Source organism: Heloderma suspectum, chromosome 2, assembly GCF_057233095.1.
Source record: "Heloderma suspectum isolate Gila_16-S chromosome 2, 16-S_ref, whole genome shotgun sequence".
Classification (NCBI taxonomy): domain Eukaryota; kingdom Metazoa; phylum Chordata; class Lepidosauria; order Squamata; family Helodermatidae; genus Heloderma; species Heloderma suspectum.
Genome location: NC_139459.1, coordinates 124,217,810 through 124,233,105, shown reverse-complemented (window position 1 = coordinate 124,233,105; position 15,296 = coordinate 124,217,810). Strand labels below are relative to the sequence as shown.

General features: G+C 41.6%; 1 protein-coding gene across 2 annotated transcripts in view; it reads right to left on the bottom strand.

The window, feature by feature from the left end:
- SVEP1 (sushi, von Willebrand factor type A, EGF and pentraxin domain containing 1) overlaps positions 1-15,296 on the bottom strand; it is a 154,541-nt gene that overhangs the window by 55,435 nt on the left and 83,810 nt on the right. For both annotated transcript variants that reach the window (XM_084834685.1, XM_084834684.1), the window contains exons 24-31: positions 11,931-12,132; positions 10,699-10,856; positions 8,895-9,096; positions 7,796-7,971; positions 6,587-6,711; positions 4,291-4,414; positions 2,532-2,702; positions 317-490 (exon numbers count right to left, since the gene is read on the bottom strand). In XM_084834685.1, the coding sequence (XP_084690811.1) occupies positions 317-490; positions 2,532-2,702; positions 4,291-4,414; positions 6,587-6,711; positions 7,796-7,971; positions 8,895-9,096; positions 10,699-10,856; positions 11,931-12,132 (1,332 nt within the window). The remainder of the gene's footprint in view (positions 1-316; positions 491-2,531; positions 2,703-4,290; positions 4,415-6,586; positions 6,712-7,795; positions 7,972-8,894; positions 9,097-10,698; positions 10,857-11,930; positions 12,133-15,296) is intronic.

Genomic DNA, 15,296 nt, shown 5'->3' with positions numbered 1-15,296 from the left:
ATCCAAAATTCTGTGTCCGCAAGAAGGATTGTAGGTTATGCATCTTGAACAGCTGCTCCCATGCTTCATAGCAAGCTGCCTTTGAAAGTGGGGGCCTTTAGAAAGCAATTTATAATATGGCATGGGAGGGGTCTGCTCTTTGAAGGGAAAAAGGATTTTAAGCATTCCACTGGTGAATGCACAACCTCAGTTTCACCTAAAGAAGCTCTCTGGGTGCTGGCCTATATGCTTATTCAGCCTGGCTTAGCTCACATCTGAATCAATGGGTCTTGGGAGGGGGGGCAATGACTGAGCTGGGATTTGCTCACGAACTCACCAAGACAAGAAGCTGAAATAACAGTCCAGCTTCCACTGTCTGTGCATGGCATCCTTGAGTCTCCCAACAAGTAGTAACCACTGTTGCACTGGTAGGTCACAGTACTTCCAGCAAAGAAGTCCTCAGCAGAGTAAAAGCCATTTTCTAAAGGTGGAGGCACCCCGCAGCTAATCCCTGCATGTCGACAATGAATAAAAGAATTAGATGAGACATATTTGTTTAATCTCTTCTTGATACAGTTGACATGAGCGTAGGACCATAGGAAGCTGCCTTATTCTGAGTCAGACCATGGGTCCATCTAGCCCAGTATTGTTGACACTGACTGGCAATGGCAGGGTTTTAGGCAGGAGTTTGTCCAGGCCTACCTGGCAATGCCGGGGATCAAACCTGGGACCTTCTGCATGTGCTCTACCACTGAGCTACAGCCCCTCCCTTAGCTGTCTTAACCGCTGGAAAGAATATCTTTCCAACTATCGTCACTTGTTGTGACGATACAGTGACGATACAGACAAGTGACGATAAAGACAAGTGTAGATACAGTCTACAGAAGTCAATGTCTTTGGCCCCTAGGTTATAAGCTAGAGAAGTATATGAAATGGGTCTTTTTCCTTCACTTTTGGAACTGCAACATCTCCACCTGACCCCAGCCACACTGCAAGTTTCTTTCAAAACTGAAAAGAATTTGAGAAAGCAGCTTGTAAAGGGGTGAAAGTGAAGTAGGGCAACAGCAGGGGGCAGCTCTCATCCTGAAAAAGAACACACCAGCAAAATGTGTGAACTTCGGTATATTTGCATAACCCTCTATTGCCAGGTCCTATCATTTGAATACTGTTGCCTCCTGCAGGGTAGCAAAGTGTTGTTATGTTCTCGTGACTATGCACCTCTTATTTCCAATCTAATATAGCACATTTCATGAAATGTGTTGCACATTTCAGGGTATTTTTAGAAGCATTAATTTTTTTTCTAGTAATTGTATAAGAATTGTTTTCTAGACATGATGGCAGCATACCCATGTATCAGAATTGGGTTGCCACTGACTTCCAATATAGGTGTACAGTTACAGAGCTGAAATCCACTTAATATGCAGGATGGATGGGCAGAAAGGAGGCACTGAATCTTTCCTCTGCCTCTCCGTGGGAACCACTTCTCCCTAGCCATTTTTCTCCAGGTGGGGATCTGAGAAGTAATCCACCACTGGGAGGAAATCAGCTGGGAAGAAAGAGGGGTGTGTGTGTGTGTGTTGGGGGTGAGTGGGGGAGATGGGCAGGAAAAGTTTTAGCCCATCCATTCTACAATTTAAATTGCGCTCCCTCCTCACTCCCGATTAAAAGCTTTTCTACAAGAGGCTGTTAATTTAAACATAGCCAGGGAGAGGGGGGATCACTGAGGAGAAGGAGACAGTCATGGGTGGGAGAAGGGAAGAAGATGGGTTAGGTTATGATGCTGTTTTTGAGGTTTGTTTTTGTTTGTTTTTCCTGACTGCAAATCCCATAAAAATTAGTGCCAGGAAAAGAGCAAGGAATGAAAGACGGAGGAGAAAGACTTGAGAAGAGTGGGGAAAAGAAGGTGGGGAAACTATTGCAAAACAGGTTCTGCAGCTTTAACACCACTTCTACCAGTAAGAGTTATAATGGAAATCACAAGCACTGGAAAAACGGTCATACAAGTAGTTTGGGAAAGAATGGAATATTGAGGGAGAAATAGGGCTTCTCCACACAAGAGGCTTTTTATCCTGCAATTTTACCAGGGCTTCTGCTTCTGGATTCTTTGTGGGATTAAGATTGGCCCTTTACATGTGCTTCCCTTCTCCCCACCTTATCTGCAAATTCCATATTTCATTATACAGCCACTAGATAGCAGTGCCGTAGGGCTCCTATTATTGTGCAACTTCCTCTTTTCACGGAGAAATTCAACATGCTGTATTTTAATGGCTCATTATCTCCAATCTTTAAAAAAAATGGGATAAAGGTTAGAAGACATGGGAGAGGTCCTGGAGGCTGACAACGCCATGTAAAGGACCTGCAAACTTCCGTGAGTAGCCAATCTCAATTGCAGGACAAAAGCCCCATGTGTAGAAGCTCATAGTGTCAGTGCAATGGGTTGGGGTGTGCACTGTGTGTCCCATGTGTGACCCAGACACTGGAATACCAGAATAAAATTAGCCCCAACACTGCGGTTTATCCTGAAGTTAAAATTGCAAAGACTATCCACTTACTTTCACACTGTGGTAGAGGTTGTGCCCACTGTCCTAAATTTAGACAATGCAGGACAGAATTTCCCACTATGTGGAAACCTGGATCACAAAAGACGGAGACTTTCGATCCTGGTTTTAAAGCAGTGGATGAAGTTCTCAGGTGAGGTATGGAGCCTTCTAAGGGCTGGCAATCTGAGAAAAAAGAAACATGTACACACAAATTAACTGAAATAAACATGGGTAAAGAGCATTTAAGAGCTCCAGCAACCCCAAATTGCTGTGTTACATAAGATTTCATTAGCATCACCACCAAGTAGTTGAAGTTATTGCATTCTTCAGGTGAGCAAAACTTGGGGGTGGGGATGCTGTATCTCATCCATGTGGGCTTTGTAATGCAGAGAGGTCGGAGCATGAGTTTTAAAGACCTGGAGCATGACAGAGTTGCAAACATTCCAAGCAACTTTAATTGTGGAGGCTTACTCGGATCACTCAGGTCTTTGATACTATACAAGGTGATCTGGGAGAGAGATATGTTTCCCTAGGCATCCTCTACATGAACATGTAAGCCTAAAACAATTTTTTACAAGGAAAAAACAAAACAAAATGAAAACTCAGACTAAGGAGCCAGGAGAAATTTAAAACACTGTTCTAATGAATGACTGGAAATCTCTTCCCTCTGTCCCAGTCCTAAACTTCACTCTTTCAACATCTCAATCCAGGAAACCATAAATATTTTTGCTCGAGTTCCCAATGAACATTTATTACACAACACAGGAATTTGAAGAATGAAGACGGAATGTTCCAGTCATTAAATGATCAGATGTATCTATGCAGGCCAGTGGGCCATGGGTATAATTGTATCATAAGTTTCATTTATCATAAGGAGCACCAATAAATACAGTGTATCAGTGATTTCTAAGTTTCTGCCTTCAGGGAACTCTTTCTGCCGATTTGTCTGCCATGGGACCTCTGCACATTATACATGATTCTGGCACATTAATCTGTGAAGCACAGTCCATTAATGAGGGGTGCTAAACATGGAGAAAAATGAATCCAATAGGTACAAGAAGATTTATTGACAAACTGGTTATCAGGATTCCTGGTGTCTTTTTCACCAGGGGAAATTAGAAATAGAAAAGTGGAAACCAGCCCTGGCATAATTCATTCTTTAGCAAAGCTTGTACGAAGCAGATCATCTTGTTCAATGTTTACACACTTAACTAGCTTAGAAGTTAACTAGCAGCTTATTTATGAATATTTAAATGCATAAAATGATGAATGTGGAGATCAGTTTACTAAAAGTTTCGCTACAGACTGAATTATACTAAAATGCTGGTGGTTTCAACTATTATTACTTCGAATGGGTGCTCAGCACTTTCCTTAGAGGAAGGGCATGGATGATCAAAACACACTGAGAACCTGATAATCAATTTGTTAATAAATCTTCTTGCCATGAATGGCTTCATTTTTCCTCCATTCTTCCATTGTGTGGCCTGACCCTCTCCCTGTTTGCATGAAGAATGCTGGCTACTCTTTGGCCTCATCATAGTCCCCCATGAACTGAGAACACATCCTAGAATACACACGCCTTGTTGCAAGAGAAAATCAGCGGTGGAAGATCAGCAGTGATAAAGAAACTGTGTTTTAGGGACATTTGTCTGCCATTTCTGGTTTTCCCACTGAGGCACCTCTGAAAAGCTCTGACTGCATGCCAGGATTTTCCTGAACATAACATGAAAACTATGGCATTATAACACTTTCAGGAGATAGAAGTTCTAACCAGAACAGAATATGCTCTTGGAATCTATCTTCACTCTTCCAACAACCCCAGGAAGAAAATCTGGCCAGGCCAATATGTTGCCTTTTTGGAGGTCCTCTGGACAAGAGGTAGCCAAGGACTTCACCTTACAGTTCAAAAGAAAGGGATAGATACAAGTTTGTTAATTAGCACTGGTAGGAATTTGCTGGAAACAAATACAACAAAACATTTCCCTCCTCCCCACTTCAGACATCTTAGTGACAGTTTCAAATCTAGGATATGATATGCAGGCCTCTGAAACTGATAACAGTGCTTTTGTTGTTTTTGGTGGACTTTAATTAGAAATGGGCAGATTTCCCCTTTCCTACTAAGTTTAGTTTTTGACCATTGTCAAAATGGACCATGAATGCAGAGCAGCTGCAATCATTCAGATCTGTACTGATTCCCGGTAAGCCGAATCTAGGAACGTATATCTCGGGACTTTGTGGTTCTGTAAGTCAACCTTCCCCAGCCTGGCACCGTCCAGATGTGTTGGACTGCAACTCCCATCACTCCCAGTCAGCACAGACTAGGTTAGTGAAGACTAATGAAGGTTTTTTTTCAACTGTGCTTCTTAAGCAATTAAAACATAATCCATGGTGATACATTCTCATGAACTTTATCGTTCTAAAACATTAAGAAATAATAGAACCAAGACCAAACAACCTGTGTCTTTTTTCTAAAAAGACCTTTTTAGAACCTTCTGGCAACAGATATCATTATATAAAGGAATTTGTAAATTGTAACACATTTACAATATTCAATGTCCTTGTAATCTGATATATGTTGGGATGACTACTAGAGGTATCAGAATAAGAATTTGTGAGTGTAAGAGCTGCATCTGCTCCAGAAGACTACAGGCCCCTATGATGAAACATTTCATGGACATGGGACATGATGAAAATGATTTGAAGTTCTGGATTATTGAGAAGATTCAAGGCCATGGAACCAGGCTACACCATCTACTGAGAAGGAAACTTTCTGGATATATACATTAACGGCTATGTTGCCTTATGGGTAGGCTGACCATACATACCGTTTTAAACGGGACAGTACCGTTTTTTTCATATTTCCCGACCGTCTCGTCATTTTAATATAAATGTAAATTTTGTCCCGTTTTTAATTTTTTGTAAAAAACTGAACTAGTAAAACTACTAGTGTGACGAAAGAGGAAGTTCCATTTCCTTTATCCAGTCAGAGCCAGGCTTCTTGAGCTAGCGATGATGAGATGCTGACCCCTTGCTTGTCTGCAGTGGCGAGGAATTCAAGAGGTGGTCGCTAAGCCCCATTCAGCATGTGGGAGCCAGCAGGGTGAGTCTTGCTGTTATTTCTACCATCATTCCGTCCATCAAGATTCTTTCTGCCCTACATTCAGTTTGATTCGGACTTTTCAGACTCATATTTCGGTTCAACAGGCTGTTAGCTATTTTTTTTATTACAGCGGAACTCTCCGCTGTAATAAAAACCCTGCCCCGTTTTTGTCATCCCAATATCCTGTTTTTGTCTCAAGGAAATATGGTCAGCCTACTTATGGGCTTAATGAGGAATTCTTTTTTCTGATGCCCATCACAAAATGCTGGAAAGAGTTGTACATAATGAAGACACAGCTGCTTAAGATGAAAAGTCAAGAAAAAGATCTGTAATGAGACAGCTGGGGACAGGATGCCAACCCTTTAGGGAGCAAGTAAATCAACCACGCTCGGATCCAACATCACGTAAGCAAAAGTCTCCAGCCCTCCTTCCCCCTGTGCACCCCCCAAATCTGCTCCAGACTGAGGCGTGTGCAGGGAGTTGCAGGGGGAAGGGAAATCCATTCTGCCAGTGGTTTCCCTTCTGTTGGCAGAACAACCCCATTGGAACCAACCCATAAGATGTTAATTGTGCATTCTCATTTTATGAGAAGCAATGAAGACCTTTACTCCTTTTCATGTCAGCGTGGCTACAGCTGGTTTGGATAGCTGCAGAATTCAGCAAAGAGTTTTCTGCCAAAAAGGAAAGAGTCCGCATTATCAAAATGAATGTTTCAACCAAAGGGACAAAGAAGCCAGAAAGAGCGGGATTTAAAGAACCAATCACTGTTCTTTTCTATTGAAATGGAGATCGATGTAGTCAACCTGTTCACTAATTAATCTGTTTGCAGCCCTGGTTTTATGCAACTCATATAGCTAAAAAAAAAAGGCTATTGTTGGCCATAATCCAGAGAGACAGCCATGGGATAGGTGATGTAATAAAAGTGAGTGTTTCTTTTAAGAAACTGAATCACATTCTCTGTATTTACCTGTTCTGGAGACAGAACATAGCCCCAAATGTTGAGCTGGCTGATTGAGCCAACAAAAGATTCTGCTGGATTAAATCCTTCTCCTCTTTGGTCTTGCTCTTGTCCAAGCACTAATGCTCCTCCACCTATTCAACAAGAGAAAACCATCATAAGAAGAAGATAGTGCGGCTGATTAATGAAATCCTGAATGCCACTCACTGTTATTCTATTAGCAATTTCAGCCAATCAAGTGGATTGCTGAGAAGGTGGGGCAGGGCTATGAAGATGAAGAGGTAGAGCTACCCAGATAGGGGTGGATTTGGTTCTTAAAAGTCACCCACTGAATTATATAGGTTGAACTGCAATCTGGAATACAGAAGATGGGATATTCACCAGTGTCTGCGGTAGGTGACAAATACTACTCCCTTCCCCAACTTGTGGGTGACCAGAAGAGGTCAGTGCAGCCCAAATCATGGGAGCCACTCCTGTACTACCAAGGAGGGGCAGTACTGGCATGGGAAGCAGCCATATATCATCATACCTATATACCATGTTGTTCCTATCTTTATACTTTATTGGAGTGGCATGGAAGCAGCTGTCACGATAAAGGTAATTTATGAATAAGGCCTGAATGAATCATCTAACTGGCAATATTTAAAAAATTATGAAGCACTATGCATAGCAGTTTTGACTTCTGCCACTTGTCACTATTATGTTTTTTTCCCTTTAAAAGCAAGAAAATAAGGAAATAAATCCCCATGCTGGACTTAAGTGCAAGTATTCTCTCTGTCTCTGCTCCCTAGTCCAATCCTAAATTCACGCAGGCTTCAGACAGTCACCCTTTCACTGTTGACCTGAATTAAAGTACACCACAGTCCTATCATCCTAACTGGTGTAAGGTGCAAAGTAAGGAACATCCCATGGCTTCATGTTGGGTGCATGCTCGCTACACTAGTTGGGGCAGACAGCACTGGAGTAAATAGGGCAATGATCTGATTTGGTATAAGGCAGCTTCTTACATTTATATGTAGAGAATCTGGGTCTTTATTTTGATTTATGTACAGTACCTACTTATTGTAGGCACTCTAGAAAATAAATGAACAAAAAAGATACTTGAATTGGACCCTATCACTGGAAATCACAAGGAAAAAACCCTCGGTCAAAATGCCTCATAATAAGTAATAGCAAGAAAAGGAAATATAATTGAATAAATAGGAAAGGAGCCATTACCAGGGATTTCTGAGCCTACGGATAAGCCAGTGCCTCCATCAGATGACTTTCCATCAATATACACTCTCCAGGCCCCATCAGTGCTTGTCCAGGTGACAGCAATATGATGCCAATTCCCATCATTCACAGAAGGGCAATCAGTAATACTCTCCTTCCCATTCACATAAAGAACCCACCTACATTAAATGAGAGAGGGGTGGGGTGGGAGAGGGTAACTGAGTTGTAGGTAAATGTTTGTAGTGGTTTAAGTAAACCTCTTGAAATAAAATGTTTATTTTCTACACAGATGCAAGACTGGTTCAAACTGCCCGACATGAAACGGCTCAGCTATGCTCCACAGGAAGTAATGCGTGAACTGGCATATCCCCAATAGTAGCAAAAAGGTTTCATTGCCAAGTAAGAATCAATGCAGTATACAAAGCGTTGGTTTAAATATGAAAGGCAACAAACCTAGAAGTTCCTAGACTCTATTGGTTCTTGTTTTTAAAAACAATTCAGAATTAAGCTAAGATTAGTGTTGGCAAGAGATTAAGCCTCACCACCATTTCATAGTCTCTCCCTAGCATGGCCTCTGCCAATGTCATGCCCTCCAGATGTTTTGGACTTCAACTCCCATCAGCCCCAGCCAACATGGCCAAAGGTCAGGAATCCTGGAAGATGTAGTCCAAGCCATATGGAGAGCACCAGGTCGGGGAAGGCAGCACTAGCACCTTGACTGATGGGTTTTGATTTTCCTTCCTTAGATGTTGAGCGCAAAAAGAAAAAAAAGCGCAGGCGCAAGACGAGGGTGTTTGAATATTCTGGGTGAAAGATCCTGAACCTTAATGTTGTTTCCAAAGGCTGTGTCATGCTTTAATGATGCATCTCTATTTTGTTTCTTTATGGAATTGTCCAACCACACTTCAGTGCATGTACTTTATAATGGAGAAGTCCATGCTACTTGGTTGGTGCCACCTTTGCTAAAGAGGCTAACTACCTGTGAAGACGTTAGCTTGCGTGAGCAGCAAAATACATTTCTGCCCCAAGATAATTAAGCCTCCGCCCCCGAATACTGAAGATGATCTAGAAGTTAAGATAGTACTGTTGCTATTTCATATACCCGTTGTAATCTGTAAGCAGAAATGCATTGTCACTTCCATTTTCCACTGCATAAGAAATTGGAGTCCCATAATTAGAGGTATCGGAAGATTTCATCCAGAATGCACATGTGATCTCACTTAATGAGGGGAGGACACTGTCAAGCATAACATAGCCATAGATCCCAGAGACGTCAAAATCCAGATTAAATCCAGAAGACTGTTCTGCAACAAACAGGAAAAATGTTCAGTTTTGTAGTCTACATTTCAGTGTCTTGCTTGGAAATATATTTGTCTTCAAACTAAAGGAGAAAGAACCTGGAAGGGCTCCAGGCTTTCCACAGTTGTCTTCCATATTAATGGGCTATGGAGACTGGCAGATCTGAAGACAGCACCGAGATATATGGCTCCTGTACAAATTCCCTATATAGAAGTATCTCCCCCCAACAAAAGTGAGACACTAACATTCTCCTGTCTTAAGCCTGTAGAAAGCATGTCAGAAATCTAGACTGCTAACCCTATGAGTAGACAGACGACTTCCTCATTTGAACTCAGACCTCCAGTGCTATCATGAGATATCTACATCCCTTATTTCTTGCCTACAGCCTTAACAACTGTGGCATCAAAGACAAATAAACTGTTTGTACCTTGCTGTTTGCATTTATTATCTGTATCTAATTCATCTTATACTCAGGAGCTGTGCAGACCAGTCTCCCTCAGTTTACTAAACCTTCCTCTTTATCTCTGTTTCATCGGCAGCTGAAGACCTTTTTCTTTAAGCAAGCATTTGCCTCTGTTGTTTAATTTGATTTACTGACTGCTAGTTTGGGTTCTTCGTCTTTTTGTCTTCACTGCTGCTTTTAGCAGTTCTAGATGTGTTTTAATGATAGTTCTTATGTTTGTATATTTTGTAAACTGCTTTGGATGACTTTTTTTTTTTGGAGGGGAAAAGCAGGGTATCAGTCTCTTAAATAAATTTATAATAAAGATAAAAGCAGAACGTGGGCACAAGCTATAGAAAGGTAAGCATTCTGAACTTAAATTGACATCAACAGGATATGCATTGGACTGTGGTTTTCACTAACGCAGTTCTCTAGATTCTCTCTCTCTCTCTCTCTCTCTCTCTGTGTGTGTGTGTGTGTGTGTGTGTGTTGGTGGTAGGGTAATTACAATGGGTCAAAGCAGTGCTTTTTTCCTGGAATGTACAAGAACTCTTGGATTATGCTTCCTCAGGAGTAGTTCCGGTGAGTTCCAGCAGAAAAAAGCACTGGGTCAAAGTATTTCACAGTAGCAGATCAGAGCTTACTTTTTCTATTCAAGGTTTTGCAAAGACTGGTAGAAGGAATTGTAACGGTATGCAAATTACAAAGCTCTGACAGGAAGAAATGTTCACAATTTTTTGGGAGCAAAAACGTTAATGACAGAGTCACTTTTTCTCTTTCACAATGTGCAGATATATTATGTTTGACTGCAAGGACAAAAGCTACTTGTCTGCGATAGCACACCAGCGCCAAGCAGCAAAGGAGGGGAATCTCTCCTAGGTAACAAGTATTTGGAAGAAATCCAAACTGGAGCTCTTTAATTTTGTAGAAAATGAAATTGCAACTTGGGGAAAGGCAAGAATTCTAAATATTGTTTTCCCCTATGCAAACTATTCATTTTCTTCATGTCACTGACTATAATATTTAATGGTTATGTTTATTTACACTGCCAGTTGCAAAATCTGCTATGTTCATGGAAGCCATCTGGTGTCGGTTCAAGCCTGCGCAAGTGTTGCCAAAAAACCTTAGTGAGCACTGCTTTTGCTAATACTTTGGTCCTGTGTACCTGTTTCACACCTGCTGCCTGTAAATCCAGGGGGACATTTACAAATGTACGAGTTCAAGGCATCCACACAGGTTGCTTGGTTTGCACAGGGATTGGATTCACATTCATTGATGTTCACTTTGCACTGGGGCCCTGTGTATCCTGTAACACAGTGACATCTGTGGACAAAAGAACCAAAGAAATTCTTAATACTGCAGTACAAACAACTAAATACTGCTATTCTTACAATACAGTGCAGGGTATTTTAACTGAAATGTGGAAACAAAGCAAGGGCAAACATGTGCCACAGGTCAAAGTAGCCTGATCACATGACAAGTTGAAAAAACAAAACCAATGGTCAACTGATAGGTCTAAGTTAAAAATGCTACCAAACTCTGCCAAGCTCAGATTTTTCAAACCCTGATTTGAAGAGTTGGTCCCCTGTGAATCCATTTTGGATCACACCTCCATTGTGCAGGATTTGGACAATGGATCTGGATAGGCTCTTTAGAAGCCATAGCATAGCCCCTTCTGAAGTCTTCACGAACAGCCATTATTAGTACTGAAGGCCAGAGCAGGGACCAGGACCCTGGATGCTGCTGTATATGGAGAAGCTGCCTAACACTGGAACAAAAGGAAGGTGGCATTTGTGAAGGCTGAAGTAGGGAATTGTGGCTGCCAAAGTCTTGGTGTGAAGTGTCTTGTCACGTGCCAGGGCTCAAAGGACTAGTATTCTCGACCCAATCTAGAGTTAGGATCAACTTTCTGGGTATCCAGGGGACGTTTGGGAAATATATGCTCTTTCTTCAGATTATTTTCAGAGCAGATTTGGGTGTGTATGTTTCTGTCCATTCCTTGTGTAATAGTGCAGCCAAATCATGCTTGCACACTAGCATATATTTTAATATATTTATTTGAAGTTAAAACATGAAATTTAGAAAGATGTTCACAGATGAGATATCTATTCCATATTTTCATGATCACCCTGCTATTCAGACATTGATTACTGGTTGGGGAGGGGGCTGTCAAGCTGGTAAGGGTATCAGACCATTCTTGGCACCAATACTGTTCTCTAACTTTTTTTAGTGCACACATTTCTGTCAGATTTATTCAATACATTAATTTAATAGCGCCACACAAACACACCCATTGGACACAATGGCATTGTGGAAAATATTGAGATCTATTACGATTATTTCCCTCAAAGCAGCTGTTATGTTTTATCAAATGAAATTAATGCCTGCAGTTTTTACCTGTAGCCATTGATACCATCTTTGCATGTGGCTCCATTTTTACAAGGCCTACTGAGACATTCATTAATGTTTTTTTCACACAGGGCACCAATAAACCCAGGAGGGCACTTGCAATGGAAACCTCCAATCCGATCCTCGCAGGTAGCTTTGTTTAAACAGGGGTTTGAAAGACATTCATTTATCTCTGTTTCACAATGAGTACCTGAAAGTAAAGTATAAAACACATTAGAAAAACTAGAAGCAGTATAAAATTATCATCAGGCATTTTCTAGGTTTCCTTATTAAAAAGAATGCAGATCAAAAGAAACTAAAGAATTAAAAAGAATCCTTTCAGAAATGAAAAAGAAAACACTGATTAACTGGTCACATAAGAAAGAAAGAAAGAAAGAAAGAAAGAAAGAAAGAAAGATGGATGGATGGATGGATGAAGTCATTTTCTCATCTTTTCGAATGATAAATTTAGTGATAATATCTGCCCGTGTTCCTTGTTTTCTCTGATTTGAATCTCTGTTGAAGGATGTGTGTACTGGATAATGTTTATGTAATTTCTTATATGCCCCTTCATGGATCACTGCCTTGTTGTGGCGAAGGGGCTTGCGTAACTCAGTGAAGCCATAAGCTATGCCGTGCAGGGCCACCCAAGACGGACATATCATGGTGGAGAGTTCTGACAAAATGTGGTCCACTGGAGAAGGAAATGGCAACTCATTCCAGTATTCTTGCCAAGAAAACCCCATGGAACGTATCACAAGGCTAAAAGAGATGATGCCGGAAGATGAGCCCCTCAGGTCGGAAGGTGTCCACTATACTACTGGGGAAGAGCAGAGGGTATTTCCAAATAGCACCAGAAAGAGTGAAGCGGCTGGGCCAAAGCCGAAAGGACACTCAGCTGTGGATGTGTCTGGTGGTGAAAAGAAAATCCGATGCTGTAAAGAACAATATTGTTTAGGAACCTGGAATGTCAGATCAATGAATCAAGGTAAGCTGGAGGTGGTCAAACATGAGATGGCAAGATTGAACATCGACATCTTGGGAATCAGTGAACTGAAATAGACAAGCATGGGCAAATTTAATTCAGGTGACCATTGTATCTACTTCTGTGGGCAAGAATCCCTTAGAAGAAATGGAGGAGCACTCATAGTCAACAAAAGGGTGGGAAAAGCAGTACTGGGGTACAATCTCAAGAACGATAGAATGATCTCAGTATGAATCCAAGGCAAACCATTCAACATCACAGTAATTCAAGTCTATGCCCCAACCACTGAGGCCGAAGAAGCTGAGGTTGATCGGTTCTATGAAGACCTACAACACCTTCTAGAACTAATACCAAAAAAAGATGTCCTCTTCATCGTTGGGGATTGGAATGCTAAAGTAGGAAGTCAAGAAATCACCGGGATAACAGGCAAGCATGGCCTTGGTGTACAAAATGAAGCAGGACAAAGGCTCATAGAGTTTTGCCAAGAGAACACGCTGATCATAGCAAACACACTTTTCCAACAGCACAAGAGACAACTCTACACATGGACATCACCAGATGGTCAATATCGAAATCAGATTGATTATGTCCTTTGCAGCCAAAGATGGAGAAGCTCTATACAGTCAGTAGAAACAAGACCTGGAGCTGACTGTGGCTCAGATCATGAGCTGCTTCTTGCAAAATTTCAGCTTAAATTGAAGAACGTAGGGAAAACCACTAAACTGTTGAGGTATGACCTAAGTCATATCCCTTATGAATATACAGTGGATGTGAGGAATAGATTTAAGGGATTAGACCTGATAGACAGAGTGCCTGAGGAACTATGGACGCAGGTCTGTAACATTGTTCAGGAGGCAGCAACTCAATCCATCCCAAAGAAAAAGAAATGCAAGAAAGCAAAGTGGCTGTCTGATGAGGCTTTACAAGTAGCTGAAGAAAGAAGGGAAGCAAAAAGCAAGGGAAAAAGGGGAAGATAGATCCAACTGAATGCAGAGTTCCAGAGAATAGCAAGGAGAGACAAGAAGGCCTTCTTAAATGAACAATGCAAAGAAATCGAGGAAAACAATAGAATGGGAAAGACTAGAGATCTCTTCAAGAAAATCGGAGATCTCAAGGGAACGTTTTGTGCAAAGACGGGCATGATAAAGGACAAAGAAGGCAGGGACCTAACAGAAGCAGAGGAGATTAAGAAGAGGTGGCAAGAATACACAGAAGAACTATACAGGAAAGATCTGAATGTCCCTGATAGCCATGATAGCGCAGTCACTGAACTTGAGCCAGACATCCTAGAGAGTGAAGTCAAGTGGGCCTTAGTAAGCATTACTAACAACAAAGCTAGCGGAGATGACAGTATTCCAGCTGAGCTAGTTAAAATCCTAAAAGATGATGCTGTTAAAGTGCTGCACTCAATATGCCGACAAATTTGGAACACTCAACAGTGGCCACAAGACTGGAAAAGGTCAGTTTACATTCCAATTCAAAGAAGGGCAACGCCAAAGAGTGTTCAAACTACCGTACAATTGCGCTCATTTCACATGCCAGCAAGGTGATGCTCAAAATCCTACAAGCTAGGCTTCAGCAGTATGTGAACCGAGAACTACCGGAAGTACAAGCGGGGTTTCGAAGAGGCAGAGGAACTAGAGATCAAATCGCCAACATTCGCTGGATCATGGAGAAAGCAAGAGAATTCCAGAAAAAGTCTCTTTCTGCTTCATTGACTACACTAAAGCCTTTGATTGTGTGGATCACAACAAACTGTGGCAAATTCTTGAAGAGATGGGAGTACCAGACCACCTTACCTGTCTCCTGAGAAACCTGTACGAGGGTCAAGAAGCAACAGTAAGAACCAGACATGGAACAACTGATTGTTCAAAATTGGGAAAGGAGTACGACAAGGCTGCATATTGTTGCCCTGCTTATTTAACTTATATGCAGAGTACATCATGAAAAACGCCGGGCTGGATTAATGACGAGTCGGAATGAAGATTGCCGGGAGAATTATCAACAACCTCAGATACGCAGACGATACCACCCTAATGGCAGAAAACGAAGAGGATCTAAAGAGCCTCTTGTTGAGGGTGAAAGTGGAGAGTGCAAAAGCTGGTTTAAAACTCAACATTAAAAAAACTAAGATCATGGCATCTGGCCCCATCACTTCCTGGCATATAGAAGGAGAAGAAATGGAAGCAGTGACAGATTTTATTTTCTTGGGCTCCAAGATCACCGCAGATGGTGACTGTAGCCATGAAATTAAAAGACGCTTGCTCCTTGGGAGAAAAGCTATGGCAAACCTAGACAGCATAGTAAGAAGCAGAGACATCACCTTGCCAACAAAGGTCCATATAATCAAAGCTATGGTTTTCCCAGTAGTAATGTATGGCTGTGAGAGC